The following is a 16,154-nucleotide window of genomic DNA, read 5'->3' on the forward strand; positions in this document are numbered from 1 at the left end:
ATAGATAGATAGATAGATAGATAGATAGATAGATAGATAGATAGATAGATAGATAGATAGATAGATAGATAGATAGATAGATAGATAGATAGATAGATTTGCAATCACAAATATTTAGCCCTCTTACTTCAAGACAATAAAGTGGTATTGGTGATAATGACGTAAAGGACAGAAACCGAATTTAACGGAAAAAAGTCATTAAAAAAATAATTTTGGACCAAAGGAAGATTAACTTACTTTGAAGTTCAAATGAAAAATGGAACTGGTAAGAAATTGTTATTTGTAGTGATATTGGACCCACAGTTTCAGTAATTTGTGTATCTTTGCACATCTTTTAACTTTTATAACTTCTAACAAAGGCTTTCGATAAGTGCTGACTAGCTTCTTACACCCCTCAATCAGAATCTTTGCCCATTGTTCATGAGCAAAAGTCTCTAGCACAGTGATGTTTGAGGTCTTTCATGGTGCAATTACCTTCTTTAAATCCCACCAGGGATTTTCACTGTGATTTAAATCTGCTTACTCAGAAAGCCACTTCAGAACATCCCATGATCTTTTCCTCAACTAATCTTTGGTTGATTTGAAGGTGTGTGAGGGATAATTGTCTTGTTGGAAAGTCTAATGATCACCAAGGTTTAATTTGCCAACTGAAGGCATTATGCTCCGTTTTAACGTGGCCTGGTATTTCTGGGAATATTATGATAGGTACACAATCAAGATAGTTAGTTCCTACCACAGAAAACAAGCCCCACATCATCAATGACCCCTCTCATTGCTTGAATGTGGAGATGGTATTCTTCTGGTCATCAACCTGGCCTCTTGCATTTGTCCAAACAGTTCCAGTTTGAATTGATTCATAAAACTGTCTCCCAAATTCCTCTTCGTGTATTCTAGTTGAGCTTGATGTTCCTTGCGATCAAGAGTGGTATGCACCATGGAGTCCAGAAATTAAATCCTTGTTCATTCAGTGCATGTCTTATTGTTGCCATGGAAGCACTTGAACCAGTCTTCATCAGGTCATCCTATAGGTGTCTTGAAGTCAAACAGGGGTTTCTCTTAATTGTTCTGAGTAGGTTGGCAAAGGCCCTTAATGACATTTTGGGCTTTCTTCCACAGCACTGCGGGTTTTGTAGAAATAATCTCCCCTCTCAGCTTTTCTGAAATCTCTTTTGTCTTTCCCATGGTTGAAACTCAACTTGAATACCTTTATGGATTGGGTAGGTATTCTGCATACAGTATGGTAAAGGAAAATATTGGATTATTATGGTGTTTCCAAATACTTAAATATGTTTTAACTCCAGGCCATAAAAAAAGTACAAAAAGCTAAAAAAAGATTCTATCTCATTTGAATAATTGTGACATGATGATAACAGCAAAATACTTTTACATGAATTATATGTGTTCATTTTATGTGCTCCTGCAGCATCTTTCAGCCGACACTAAGGTTCCTTTGATTTTACCTTGCCATTCATAGCTTGCCTCTTGCAGTGTTCAATTAGACAAAGCAAAAGAAGGTAACATGAAATATGACAGTTTGACTGATCTGAAATTGTCTAGGCTGATTCCTGTATCTTAAAACCTATGAGCTAGCTATCATCTGTGGTAACAACTATGAAGGAGTCTTGCTGTATTCTATGTGGATGAGCACAGTATGCTCTCATAGCAGAACCCATTTTATTCCCAGAAGTAAAACATCACACTACAAATTCTTACTTGTCTTCTTAAAGTAACTCCTGGTGCCACGATCCAGATAAGTGAAACACATGTACCTTCTTAACTATATAATGTGAAAATATATATGATTCAAAGTACTCCTTCCATCTTCCCATCAGTCCTCTGACACCAATACATTCCCCTATCCCTTTCCTTAATCACCCAGACCTTCTGCGTGTCCTTCCCGTCTCAGTCACTCTGTTTTGCCTACCTGCCTAAATCATTCCCTCCCTCCATACTGTCCAACCTACCATACGGATTATCATATGCCAACTCTACCTTAAACTTGCACTGCATCTCCATATGCTCCTGTCTGCTCTTTTCAAATAACCTCAGAATCCCACTTCTTTTTTGCTAACCTCCTTCTGGTATATTACAGACTAAGGTCTTGTTTTCAAGGTAGGTTTAAGGCTCTAATGGAAAGTATAAAATGTATTCGAAATCTGTTTCCAATTTCTTACTTTCAATTAATAAATTCATTAAATAAATGAATAAATAAATAAATAAACAACAACAGATGATGTGTAAAGCTAGTCAAAACAAGTCATGGCAAGGGGAACCCTGACATGAAACTCCAGGTAAGAAACATGCAACAGTTTAGATAAGACATGCAGTGTTGTTCAAAAGCATTCATACCCCTTGAACTTTTCCACATTCTATAACATTTTGATCACAAACGTAAATACATTTAATTTTATGTGAAAGATGCAAAGTGGCAGACATTTATGAAGTACAAAAAAAAATCACATAATATATATATTCACATATTAACTTAAAAATTAGGCGTGCAAAAGTATTCAGTCCCCTTTTCTCTGAATGCATCAAATTGCCTTCAGAAGTTGCCTGATGATTCTTGGATGTTGACCTACTGACTAAATAGAGTCGACTTGTGTGTAATGTAATCTCAGACCTGATCTGTGATGGCCTCAGAGGTTTGTTAAGAGAGTACTGAGGAGCAAACAGCATCATGAAGTTCGAGGACCACACTAGACAGGGATAAAGTTGCAGAGAAGTTTAAAGCAGAGTTAGGCTATAAAAAGATTTCCCAAGTCTGAACATCTCACGGAGCACTGTTGAATCCATCATTCGGAAAGGAAAAGAGCATGGCACAACTGCAAACCTACCAAGACACGGCTGTCCGTCTAAATTCACAGGCCGAACAAGAAGAGCGCAGATCAGAGATGCAGCGAAGGTGACTGGATAATGCAAAGATCCAGAGCTCAGGTGGAGGAATCTGTCTACAGGACGGTTGTTGGTAATTCACTGCACAAATCTGGCCTTTATGGAAGAGTAGCAAGAAGAAACCCATTGTTAAAAGAAAACCATAAGAAGTCCCATTTGTAGTTTGCAAGAAGCCATATGGGGGACACAGCCAATGTGGAAGAATGTGCTCTGGTTGGGTGGGACCAAAATAGAACTTTTTGGCTTAAATGCATAATGCTATGTGTGGGAGAAAGCCAACAGTGCACATCACTATGAACTCACCATTCCACTGTAATTCACTGTATTAAACATCCGCTCTGTGAGCTGCCACCTTACCATGGTTGAGGGGTTTGCGCATCCCAGTGATCCTGGGAGCTATGTTATCGGGGGCTTTATGCACCTGGAAGGGTCACCCAAGGCAAAAAGGGCCCAGGTGAGGGACCAGAGAAGGAGCGGCTCAGAAGACCCTCATGAAGATGACAAACATCGAACCTAGTTTTTCCTTGCCTGGACGCGGGTCACCGGGGCCTTCCCTAATGAGCCAGGCCCGCAGGCTCGGCCGGGCAAAGCTAGAAGGATGGATGTGGGTCCCCCTTCCCCAAGGGGGTCGGTTGTAGTGTGAGCCGGGTGATGGCCAGAGCGGGGGGACCTTGGTGGTCCAATCCTCGGGTGCAGAAGCTGCCTCTTGGCACAAGGAATGTCACCACCCTGGCGGGAGAGGAGCCCGAGCTGGTGTGCAAGGCTGAGAGATTCCGACTAGATATAGTCAGACTCACCTTGACTCACAGCGTGGGGTCTGGAACCAGGCCCCTCGAGGGGGCCAGACTCTGTATTCTGGAGTTGCATCTGGTGAGAGGTGCCGGGCAGGTGTGGGCATATGGATTGCCCCCTGTCTCGGCGCCCGCACCTTGGGGTTCAGCCCAGTGGACGAGAGGGTAGCCTTTCTCCACCTTCAGGTAGGGGGGTGGGTTCTGACTGAGGTGTTTTTTTTTGCCAATCACCCAAGAACAGTTCAGTTTATCCACCTTTCTTGGGATCCCTAGAGGAGCTGCTCGAGAGCACTCCTACCGGGGACTTCCTCGTTCTACTTGGAGACTTCAACACTCACGTGGGCAATGACAGTGCAACTTGGAAGGACGTGATAGGGAGGAAAACCCCCCCGTTCTGAACCCGAGCGATGTTTTGTTATTGGACTTCTGTACTCATCACGGATTGTGCATAACAAACATCATGTTCAGGAATAAAGATGTCCATATGTGCACTTGGCACCAAAACACCTTAGGCCACAGTTATTTGACTGGACACTCAGGTGAAGAACTGATCACCACCTGGTGGTGAGCTGGCTCTGATCGTGGGAGATGGTGGGGTAGGATGACCTACAGGGTACCAATGGAAACTGGGCCACTGTTGGTCAAAGAAGGAGAGAAAGAAGGCGTGTTCGGAAACGGAGAGAGAAGAGGAAAGGTAAGAGTCTGGCATTGAGAGTAGGGACTTTGAATATTGGTACTATGACAGGATAAGGTAGAGAGTTTGCTGACATGATGCAGAGTAGGAGTGGATATACTGTGTGTCCAGGAGACCAGGTGGAAAGGTAGTAAGACTAGAAGTTTAGGAGCAGGCTTTAAGTTGTACTGTCATGGTACTGACAAGAAGAGAAATGGAGTAGGAGTTATCTTGAAGAAGGAGTTTGTCAGGAATGTTCTGGAGGTGAAAAGAATGTCAGATAGACTTATGAGTCTGAAACCCGAAATTGAAGGTGTGATGCTCAATGTTATTAGTGGCTATGCCCCGCAGGTGGGATGTGAGTTTGAGCAAAAGGAGAAGTTCTGGAATGAGATAGACTAAGTGATGCAGAATATCCCCAGAGATGAGAGAATGGTAATTGGTGCAGACGTCGATGAGCATGTTGGTGAAGGTAATAGAGGGGATAAAGAAGTGACGGGCAGATTTGGTGTACAGGATAAGGACACAGAGGGACAGATGGTGGAAGATTTTGCAAAAAGGATGGAAACGGCTGTAGTGAACACTTTTTTCCAGAAAAGACAGGAACAAGGGGTAATATAAGAGCGGAGGTAGGAGCACACAGGAAGACTACATCTTGTATAGACGAAGTAACCTGAAAGAGATCAGTTACTGCAAAGTAGTTGTGGGTGAGAGTTTAGCCAGACAGCATAGGATGGTGGGTTTGTAGAATGACTCTGGTGACAAGGAAGATCAAGAGGACAAAGGCAGAGCACAGGACAAACTGGTGGAAGCTGAAAAGGGAGGAGTGTTTAATGGTTTTTAGGGTGATGGACAGGCTGTCATATTAGGTAAAACTGAATCTCCATGGACCATAATGTTTGCAGATGACATTGTGATCTGTAGTGAGAGCAAAGAACAGGTTGAGGAAAATCTAGAGAAGTGGAGGTATGCGCTGGAAAGGAGAGGAATGAAAGTTAGTCGCAGCAAGACAGAGTATATGTGTGTGAATGAGAGGAACTCGGGTGGAACGGTGAGGCCACTGGGAGTGGAGATCATATATTGGAGGATTTCAGGTAGTTGGGAGTGAACAGTCCAGAGCAAAGGAGAGTGTGGAAAAAATGTGAAAAGACCGGTTCAAGCAGATTGGGATGGGTGGAGAAAAGTGTCAGGGGCACTATGTGATAGAAGACGATCAGCCAGAATGAAAGGAAAGGCGTACAAGATAGTGGGAAGACCAACAATGCTGTGTGGCCTAGCGACAATTAATATGGCAAAAGACAGGAGGTAGAGCTAGAGGTCGCAGAGATGAAGATGCTGAGGTTAACTTTGGGAGTGACCAGGATGGATAGGATCAGGAATGAGTCTAACAGAGGAACAGGACATGTTAGATGTTTTGGAGAGACGGTCAGAGAAGCCAGACTGAGATGGTTTTGTCATGTACAGAGGAGGGATAGTGTAAATATTGGTAGACGGGTGCCTAAATTGGAGTTGCCAGACTGGAGGCTTCGAGGAAGACCAAGGAGAAGATTTATGGACGTCATGAGAGAGGGTATGAAGGTAGTTGGTGTGAGAGAGGAGGATACAGAGAAAAGGGTTAGATGGAAAAGGTTGATACATGTGGTGACCCCTGAAGGGAAAAGCCGAAAGGAGAAGAAGAAGCATAGAAGAATAATTCATGTAGAATTATTAGATTAATTGTGTGGTGAGGAATGGGTGTAAGATCCAACCAGTGAACATACTGAGTACTTGATAACTTTCCAGCCCTTTTGGTGATCTTTTCTTTTAGGAATGCACTAAACCATTGCAGTTCAGTAGAAGCTAACCTTACAAGTGAAGTGCACTTGTAACCACTGGGCTGTGAAACTGGAGCTGAGATGCTGGTGGTAGCTAAGAGGTGGGAGGATATTATACACTGTACTATTTTGCTCAAAATTATCTTTTGTAGATTGTTGTGTTGTTTTAACACTGTGGCCTGAACATGGAGGCTTGAGACTGCAGCAGCCGAAACTATTCTTCACAGTGATCACTAGTGTGCGGTCAAATCTTTTTGATCAGATAATGTATCCTTGATCAATTTTTTTTTGGTGAGGAGTAAATGCCCCCACACTGTGTGACCTTGGAGGAAAAGTGAGGAAAAGAGAAGATTACTATAGATGTAGTGATGGAGTACATGAAGTTAGTTGGTGTGAGAGAAGAGGATACAGAGAATAGTGTTATATGGAGGAAGTTGATTTTCTGTGGCGACTCCAACCCCAGGAGGGAAAGGCCAAAAGGAAAAGAAGAAGAAAAAGTAAGGCAACATTCCTCACTGCTCTCTCTTTGTAACAGATGCTGTGTTCAAAGTTTGGGTTTAATTTGTGTAGAATAAAACTGTTCTCACTATAATGTGGTTGTGTGTACTTTTGTATTTTTATTGTGATAACCTGTATTTTTGTAACAAAGTGAGTTGTGGTTATTTTTGGTTTAGATTTTGGTGTTATTTACAAGGTGGACCTATTTGTCTCATGATTGATTGCAAAATTAATTTTTTTACCATATCTTATTTGCAACGAGAACCCCCCACCCACCAAACACACACACTACTTCTGAGTGGTCAAGACCAGATCTAATAATCATATTTCATTTTTATTTAATAAATGAAGGCCCAAAACTTGGCATTTGTAAAGTCTTTATTTATGACCTTGGTTTCAGAAAAATGAGTCACTTGCTCATCTGTTTCGTGGCTCCATTCTCTTGACTTAAAGAAAAATACATTTACATGGGTAACAACTCAACGTCCTCTGTCGTCATCTACTGGACACTATCTATTAATGCAGGTCAACATTCACCCCAGGATACCACATCTCCACCATCTAAGTTGGGAGCTTGTGAATTACTGAAAGTCAACAAATTAGTATTTAATTGTAATGAACACAACACGCATCCCCAGACCGAAAGGGTAATTCCTTACAATGCGACCAGAGCAAATTGTTGCTCAATTCCTGGAAAAGGTCTCTCTCATCCGAACAAAATAAGGAAAAACGATGAGATGCGCCCAACCCCATCCATTTGCAGTGACATCATGCAGGTGGTGTCAGTGTCTTTGTTTGAACTGTGCCCTCTGGAATATTTTCTTGAAGAAGCTCAGTCATAAACTGTTCATCTTTCACATCCAATTCTGTGGATGTGTAACCTCATGAATCACTGTTTGTCTCAAGCACTATATCCTCAGTTTCCAGCTAGTACTTGGTCTTTCAGTTGACCGTGTACCTGATCCACATGTCTCTTCACTCGTTGTCAATTTCCATTCATGATTGTATGTAACAATGATTCATTAATGTCCTGAATGACAGCAGGAATGCCATTTGGTATATTAGAGTTTCTCCTGACGACCACAGCATATCCTGGACTGAAAGTTGCCAGTCTTTTGCTGATGTCATGTGTTTCTCTGTTTCATTCCTTTACCTCCAATTTTGATTTTAAATCTGTCAATATAAGATCAAACCTGGATTTTAGCCTGTTACATTAGTAAGACATTCGGTGACGTGCCAGTGGTTGGATGTGGTGTGATGCACTAATTAATCAGTAATTGAAACAAATGTGTTTGTAAAGTACCACTTCTTCTTTTTCATTCCCTCCTTAAAAGGTTGGCCCACTCTCTCTAGAGAGCAAATTTGATGGAGGCAGTGTTGGTCTATTATGAATATGATGATTTTTACTCAATTTCTTCAGGATCAATAAAATATTTCTAATTCTGATTCTGATTGATGCCATTTTGTTTCTTGAATGAAACACTGGTGAAACAAGCTCTATAATCTGACATTTCCATTTCTGGCAATCCAAGAACTCTTTTTGCATCATTTGGGCATGAAAATCATTCTGCTGGTCAAAAAGTGGTCCCTTCTGCCATCAGTCTAGCTTCCACTACTATTTCATTCAACTTCATTGTATGACTCATCAAATGTATTCCTCTGGGTAGATTTCACAACTCTGCACGCCTCCCTTGTTATACAAAATGAAAGAGGTAGGAAGGATGTGCAGCAGGTTTGGGTGTTTAAGAATAGAGGCAAATTTATTGACGGGTGCCAAATGAACGGTGGGAAGATTGTAAGAGTACTTTCAGCTACACAATATTCTTCCATTTTCATGCCTTGGTCCTTTTCATTTTCTTTTGTTACCATATATTTACTTCACATCACCATCCTATGCTGTCTCACTTCCCTCTCACCTTCCACTACTTTCATTACCATCCTTATTGCAAAGTTTATCATCATTAGTTCTGCTGTGTTCATATTCTGGATACCAAAAATGGCCATAACTTCATCATCAGCTCTATTACCTTCAACAATATATCCAATGAAGTGTGGTCCAATTACAGCTCTCTCACCTCTGGGGATATTCTGCATCACAACTCACCCCAGAATTTCACCTTCTTTTCTAGCTCACATCCTACCTGTGGAACATACCCATGAGTGGAATTGAACATCACAACTTCAATTTATATCTTCAGACTCACCACTCTATCTGACACTCTTTTCACCTCCAGAACATTCCTTACAAATTCAACCTTCAAGATGCTGAAACCCCGACTCTGGTCCCAGGTAATAAATAAGTAGAATAGATAACAATCTTCTCTTTTCTGCTTTTCCCTTCAGAGGTCGCCACAGTGAATCAACCTTTGTCATCTAACTCTATTCTCTGTATCCTCCTCTCTCAACTACCTTCATATCTTCTCTCACACTAACTATTAATCTTCTCTTTGGTCTTCCTCGAGTCCTTCTGTCTGGCAGCTCCAATTCCAGCATCCGTCTACCTATATATAAACTACCCCTCCTTTATACATGACCAAACCATCTCAGTCTGGCTTCTCTGACCTTCTCTCCAAAACATCTAGCATGTGCTGTTCCTCTGATAGAATAATTCCTGATCCTATCCATCTCTGCAGCCTCTAGCTCTGCTTCCTGTCTTTTCATCATCGTAACTGTTTCTTGGCCATACAGCATCGCTGGTCTCCCTACTGTCTTGTACACCTTTCTCCACCCATTCGAACCTGCTTGAACTGGTCTCTTCACCTCTTTACACACTCTCTGTTGCTCTGGACTGTTGACCCCGAGTACCTGAAATCCTCCAACTTGTTGATCTCCACTCCCTGTAGCCTCACCGTTCCACCAAAGTTCCTCTCATTCACACACATATACTGTGACTAACCTTCATTCCTCTCCTTTCCAGTGCATACCTCCACCTCTAGATTTTCTTCAACCCTTTCTCTGCGCTCAATACACATTACACTGTCATCTGCAAACATCATGGTCCATTGAGATTCCTGTCGAACTTCATCTGTAAGCCCGTCCATCACCACTGCAAACAAGAAGGGGCTCAGAGGTGATCCCTGGTGGAGTCCCATCTCAACCTTGAACTTCTCCGTTACCCCTACAGCACACCATACCACTGCACCAGTCTAACATACTTCTCTGCTGCTCCAGATTTCCACACACAATACCAAGTTCCTCTCCTCTTACCCTGTCATATGCTTTTTCTAGGTTTACAAAAACACAATGCAGCTCGCTCTGGCCTTCTCTGTACTTCTCTTATTCTTAAAAATGGGCACCATCACACTTCGTCTCCATTCTTAAGGCATCTTCTCACTCTCTAAGATCCTGTTGAATAATCGAGTCAGACACTCTACTGCTGCCTCTCCTAAACACTTCCACACCTCCACAGGTATATCATCAGGGCCCACTGCCTTTCTATTCTTCATCCTCTTCAATGCCTTCCTCACTTCATTTATACTTATCTGTGCTAATTTGTGGTCTACATCTCTTTTACCCTTGCGCCTCTTTCATTTTCCTCATTCATCAGCTCTTCAAAGTACTCTTTCCATCCAGCATCTGTCAATACATTTCCCTTTCGAATCTGAATCACCCGGACCTGTTGTACATCCTTTCCATCATTGTCTCTCTGTTTCGCCAAACTCTGCTCTGCCTTTGTCCTCTTGATCTTCCTTGTCACAAGAGTCATCCTGCAAACCAGCATCCTATGCTGCCTGGGTACACTCTCACCTACAACTACTTTGCAGTCACTGATCTCTTTCGGGTTACTTCGTCTATACAAGATGTAGTCTGCCTGTGTGCTCCTACCTTCACTCTTATAAGTTATCCTATGTCCCTGTCTTTTCTGGAAAAAAGTGTTCACTACATCTATTTCCATCCTTTTGCAATATCTCCCACCATCTGTCCCTCTGTGTCCTTATCCTGTACACCAAATCTGCCCATCACTTCTTTATCCCCTCTATTACCTTCACCAACATGCTCATTGACGTCTGCACCAATTACCACTCTCATCTCTGGGGATATTCTGCATCACTTCATCTAGCTCATTCCAGAACTTCTCCTTTTCCTCAAACTCACATCCCATCTGCAGGGCATCACACCTTCAATTTCGGGTTTCAGACTCATAAGTCTATCTGACATTCTTTTCACCTCCAGAACATTCCTAAAAAACTCCTCCTTCAAGATAACTCCTACTTCATTTCTCTTCTTGTCAGTACCACTATAGCACAAGTTAAAACCTGCTCCTAAGCTTCTAGCCTTACTACCTTTCCACCTGGTCGCCTGGACACACAGTATATCCACTTTCCTTCTATGCATCATGTCGACCAACTCTCTTCCTTTTCCTGTCATAGTCCCAATATTCAAAGTCCCTACTCTCAGTCCCAGACTCTTGCCTTTCCTTTTCTCTCTCCGTTTCTGAACACGCCTTCCTCCTCTCCTTCTTTGACCTACCGTAGCCCAGTTTCCATTGGTACCCTGTAGGTCATCGGTACCAATGGCGGTCGTTGTTAACCCAGGCCTCGACAAATGCGGTATGATCTGGTTATTATTTTTGATTTGCATGTTTGGATTTGGCAAAAGTTTTACGCTGGATGCCGTTCTTGACGCAACCCTCAGCATTTATACGAGCTTGGGACTGGCTCAGGGAGACACTGGCCCATGCAGCCCTGAGGCTGCATTGTAGAATAGATAGCAATGAATTGCAAAATATGAAATGCAAAATACACTTAATTGTAACGGTTCGAAATGTTCATAAATTATTTTATTTTTAAATAATACAAATGAACTTTCTCTATATAAAACATACATTTGAGCCACATCTGTTTTACAAATGAGAAATGCTATCTTTTTTAAGTGAAACATTGGAAAAGTGGAAGTTGTAACAATAGATGATTACAACAATGAAGGGTAAAAAAACCAACAAAAAAATTGACAGAAAACACAGAAAAACAAACAAACAGAAAGATATCTTCACCAGACAATGAGAAAAACACTGTTTGAGAAGGGACTGGAGATTGGCAGGTGTCAAATGCCAAGTTTGACTACTTTAGACTACAAAATGGTGTTGAGACAACGACCACCACTGGACTTATTACCAAGTACAGTTGCACTGTGTGGTTCCAAGTATTATCTGTTGCTCCCTGTCATTTGGACCCATTCTTAATATCACAAGTAAAAACAAACAATAGCTGCTAAATGTCTACATTGTCAGAGTCTCTGTGCATCATTTTTTTGTTTTACAACATCTGAAAAATCATTATTGGTTCCACAGATGTCAATCTTTATTTTTACACATGTATTCATCCTCTTGGCCCTATTAGGAATACTTAAGTTGGTGTTGGTGCATGTGTACATAATACATGTAAGTGAGAAGGTAATGGGGAGTCACCATTTTACATCAACACTGCCTTTGAGACAATTTTGCACGGGAGTGATGTGCATGTCAAACATCTTGGCGGGATGGGAAAGGCTTCAGTGTTTTATTCGTTTATTTTTTGGCTTGTATTCAAATGCGTGCAAATGGTACAACTGCATGCAACATACAGTAGGTCTAGTGTATGTGGATGTTATACAGATATCAACTCCAGCAGCTTTTTTTTTTTTTTTTTGATGTGTTTCATTTTATAAAAACAATGCACATGCAACTTGGAACAGCTTCCAGAGTCAGGTGTGGCCTTATGCCCACCAGGATGTTAATGCTTTGTTCACATCCAGGGGAGTCCATGTCAAATAGAGGACGCACGTACGTGTCCAGAACAGAGCTGATACCTTCCCATTCACATAGATGCAAAGGGGAAACTGGCATCCTTCCTGCTTTTATAATACTAGACAATGAAATTAAATTGATATTTGTTGTTAACTGCATTTTTTTATTTTTTTGTTGTATACCTTTGTTTTGCTATAACCCAGGAAACATCAACCAGGACTGTTGGGGGGAGGGGGCAGACAAGATTTTCTTAAAAGAGCAAATATAGATTTGCTCATCATCTTGCTCAGAGTTTTACAGTGATGTAGTACATTGTCACATTATATACGTTTTATCCATTGGTGAACCTTTAGGAAGGCCCAATGTACAAGAGGGGTGATGAAATAGGAAAATAAAATCAGAATTTCCCCTGTTAGTGTAAAAATCAAAGCTGTATTTTTTACAAAGAATTCCACCTAGATCAGAACTGCAAACATTGAATAAGTTTCATATCCTATCCACTTGTATTTTGGGTTCCTCTCCATGCACACACATTACTGACAACATACCATGAGCAGTTTTACACCCTATAAAAATGTTTTGTGCCAATAGTAACAGATAGAAGAAAGTTCACACCGAAGAAAACATACAATCATATGACATGGTGTGGTTGCCTAGCCACAGTAAACATCTTGAGAAGAGCAGGAGACCAGTAATGAACCTCTGAGGTATAGGCACCAAATGTAGGACCTGTACTTCCAGATTCTGCATCCACAGTGTAGCATAGCAGAAATACTGCCAGTATCTGGCGTTCTAGAGGAGGCAACAGATGTGTTAAGATGGGGTATGCAGCCTTCAAGGTAGAGGATCAATTTCCTCTTTTTCAGATCTGTACAATCAGAGGCATGTGTACAATTCTTTTTGGTTGAGATTAAACCATCCTGCTTATCTTTATAGTACCCCACTCTGAGAGAATGACTCTTCATTGTCTCCTGAAAGAATTATAGTGTAAGTTAAGACAGGAATGCCATCACAGCTTAATCTCCAAATGGTAATGAATATTGAAATATGGCACCCCTTATAACAGAATAAATTAACTGTAACAAGAGTGATTGTCAGATCTCATCCAAGCTTTCTGGTGGTGCCTGATTGTAATTCTACATCGTGTTTCTATTCAGTTTGCCTCTCCTCTTGGTGACTTTGAGAGCAGAGGCAAACTGTTGATCAATTAGGATCGGATCCCGTGCCGTCCAGAGACACTGTCCAGTGAGGAATTGGAAACTCTCTGGGTGAGTGTTGGATCAACCAATGAGGATGGTGGAAACAACTTGTACCATCCTATGACAGTGCTTGATAAATCCAACTCCTCCAGCAGGATTTGAGCGACTCCCATGAAATATTTATGTTCCATGCGGCCATAGTCTCCCCACACGATTACCTGAGGGAAGTGAAAAACCCATACTCATTTAAATTGCAGAGCTCCACCAAAATCAATCTAGAAAAAAAAAATAATTCTATCTCACCTGTAAGACTTTACCCTGTGGACTCTCCTCAAATAGCAGTCCTTGCTGATAAAGTGGGTCGAGGGTTTTCCGTGCAATTTTAGTTTTCTTCTTGGAAATGTATGTACCATTGCTGAGCAGATAGACTTTGACGTATGGAGCTGAAACAATAAAAAAACCATTAGTGTGGTTCATCCGTGTGTGTGTGTGTGTGTGTGTGTGTGTGTGTGTGTGTGTGTGTGTGTGTGTGCATGCGCACGTACGCACATGTGCACATGCATGTACCCCACCTGGCAGGGATTTGGATCCTGGTTTTTGTACGAGTCCTCTTGCCCGAATTATCTCCACCTCAAGCTGTCCATTTTTTTCCATCATTCCAATCTGGATGTCTCCTGGAAATAAAAAAAAGGTGTCAATACAGGACTATATAGGATTGAAAATGATCAGTCATATATGCATATATATATATGTGAATCACTGTATGCTTAAGATAGGGTTTTTATCACCTGTAGTAAGACTTTATTTAATTTGTGGAGTGGACGTCAAATTTAAAACATTTTGGCAAAAATTATTATTAGCGCCTGCCAGTTATTAGCCAGTTTTACCTGAAGGTACCTTTTTGTGAGCAGCTTAAAAATAGAAGATACTTTCTCTTAATGTCTCAAAACTAAATTATAAATAAACAAATAAATACAGATACGCATTTTTGTAAACAGGAATTATAACCAAATAAAACAGTACCGATGGCAGGTGTCGCCAATGTCTGACGGCCCACAAGTTGAGCTCGTCCAAGGCCGTCCAGGAAGTCACTGTACTGATTGCTGGCTACCAGGTTCACAGCGGGGAAGATAAGACTGACATGCACAGGAGCAAGTCACAATGTAAAGATACAGGTTTACAAGAAAACACTTCAACAATGTTTATACCTATGTTGTGTTTTTTTTCTTTGTGCATCATTTATGCCATGGTTTTAAAAAACTACCGGGAAATTGCCTGAGCAAAATAATCCTCACCAGAAAACACCAGGACACCATTTGAGTCAGTGTTTTTTTTTTTTTTTTTACCGTATTAATTTGTTTATTATTCGGAGCTGGTGTTTTACACCAGTAATTGCCACATACTTTGTATGACATATGTAGGCCAATGTTTTTACATTCCCCAGGGACAGAAAGAACTGTGTCAGCAAGGGCTGACAAGTGGTAAAGTTACATTTGCCTACAACAACATACATTACGACCTTTGTCAATACATGTAACTCCCCTGCTGTATTCTAAAATGATGCTGCTGATGCTCGCATAGGCAAATAATCTGTTCTCCTTATTTGAAAGGTATAGGAAAAAAACGTAGTTACTAACTTCCCCTCAGAGTTGTCACTGTTTATGGCACCGTTGTTGGATTCTCTGCTGGGCTCACGGCTAATATTCCTGGTCAGCTCCACAGCCATGCCAGTCTCAGTGCTCCTTTGTATAGAGGCCATTCTCTTCTTCTTACTCTTCCCCTCTGGAGTAAAGAAAGAGAAATCACTATGTGATATAGCAATTTTATTTACTGGAAGTCCAATGCAACTGCAAATGAAAATTAACTCATTTCAATTAACTCTCAATGGAAAGATTGAATACATCTCACTGTTGTACTGCAAAACCAACGTAAGGCTTGTAATGTTCTCTTGAAATTAACAGATCACACTAACCATTAGTCTTGATTATTATTTCCTTCAGTTAAAAATCAGAAAACTCAAAGTCAGTCAGCTTTATTGTCAATTTATCCACATACAGTATAGTAGATATACAAAGGAATCAAAGACATTTCTCACTTTCCCACTGTGACATGAGATTAAAAAAATAATAACAGAGTGCACATTAACAGTAAAGTGCACAATAAACAGCAGATACAATCTACCAGTACTGACGTGAAAAAAATATTTTACAGCATAAACTGAAACGTATAAATATGTTATTTGAATTTGAATATAGCGTATCAACAAAGTTATCTGTACAGTATATGTACAGTATACAAATATTGTATATACAATGCATATGCAGGGATTTAAAAATATATTTAAGAAAGCTCTAACATATGATGCCGATCATTTTGATACTCCATTTTAAGAAGCCTGCATGACTTCAACAATCAAACATCAAACATTTCCTAGAAACATTGAAGACAAATGTCATCAAACACAAGTTAGTACATTTACTCTTTTGTCAGTCGAAATGAGCTGAGCTGAGTAAGTATTTGGCTGTATTAACACGTATATAAACTTTGCACCATATAGCA

General features: G+C 40.9%; 1 protein-coding gene across 3 annotated transcripts in view; it reads right to left on the bottom strand.

The window, feature by feature from the left end:
* Positions 1 to 12,256: 12,256 nt before the first annotated feature.
* Positions 12,257 to 16,154, bottom strand: part of rims1b (regulating synaptic membrane exocytosis 1b) — a 51,271-nt gene continuing 47,373 nt past the window's right edge. For all 3 annotated transcript variants that reach the window (XM_086176743.1, XM_086176742.1, XM_086176741.1), the window contains 5 exons: positions 15,233 to 15,377; positions 14,619 to 14,731; positions 14,168 to 14,269; positions 13,899 to 14,038; positions 12,257 to 13,813 (listed from right to left, as the gene is read on the bottom strand). In XM_086176743.1, coding sequence (XP_086032869.1) covers positions 13,604 to 13,813; positions 13,899 to 14,038; positions 14,168 to 14,269; positions 14,619 to 14,731; positions 15,233 to 15,377 — 710 coding nt within the window. In that variant the 3' untranslated portion in view covers positions 12,257 to 13,603. The remainder of the gene's footprint in view (positions 13,814 to 13,898; positions 14,039 to 14,167; positions 14,270 to 14,618; positions 14,732 to 15,232; positions 15,378 to 16,154) is intronic.

The sequence above is a fragment of the Fistularia commersonii genome, chromosome 29, assembly GCF_037954325.1.
Source record: "Fistularia commersonii isolate RoL2024-O1a breed Wild chromosome 29, RoL_Fcom_v1.0, whole genome shotgun sequence".
NCBI classification, from domain to species: domain Eukaryota; kingdom Metazoa; phylum Chordata; class Actinopteri; order Syngnathiformes; family Fistulariidae; genus Fistularia; species Fistularia commersonii.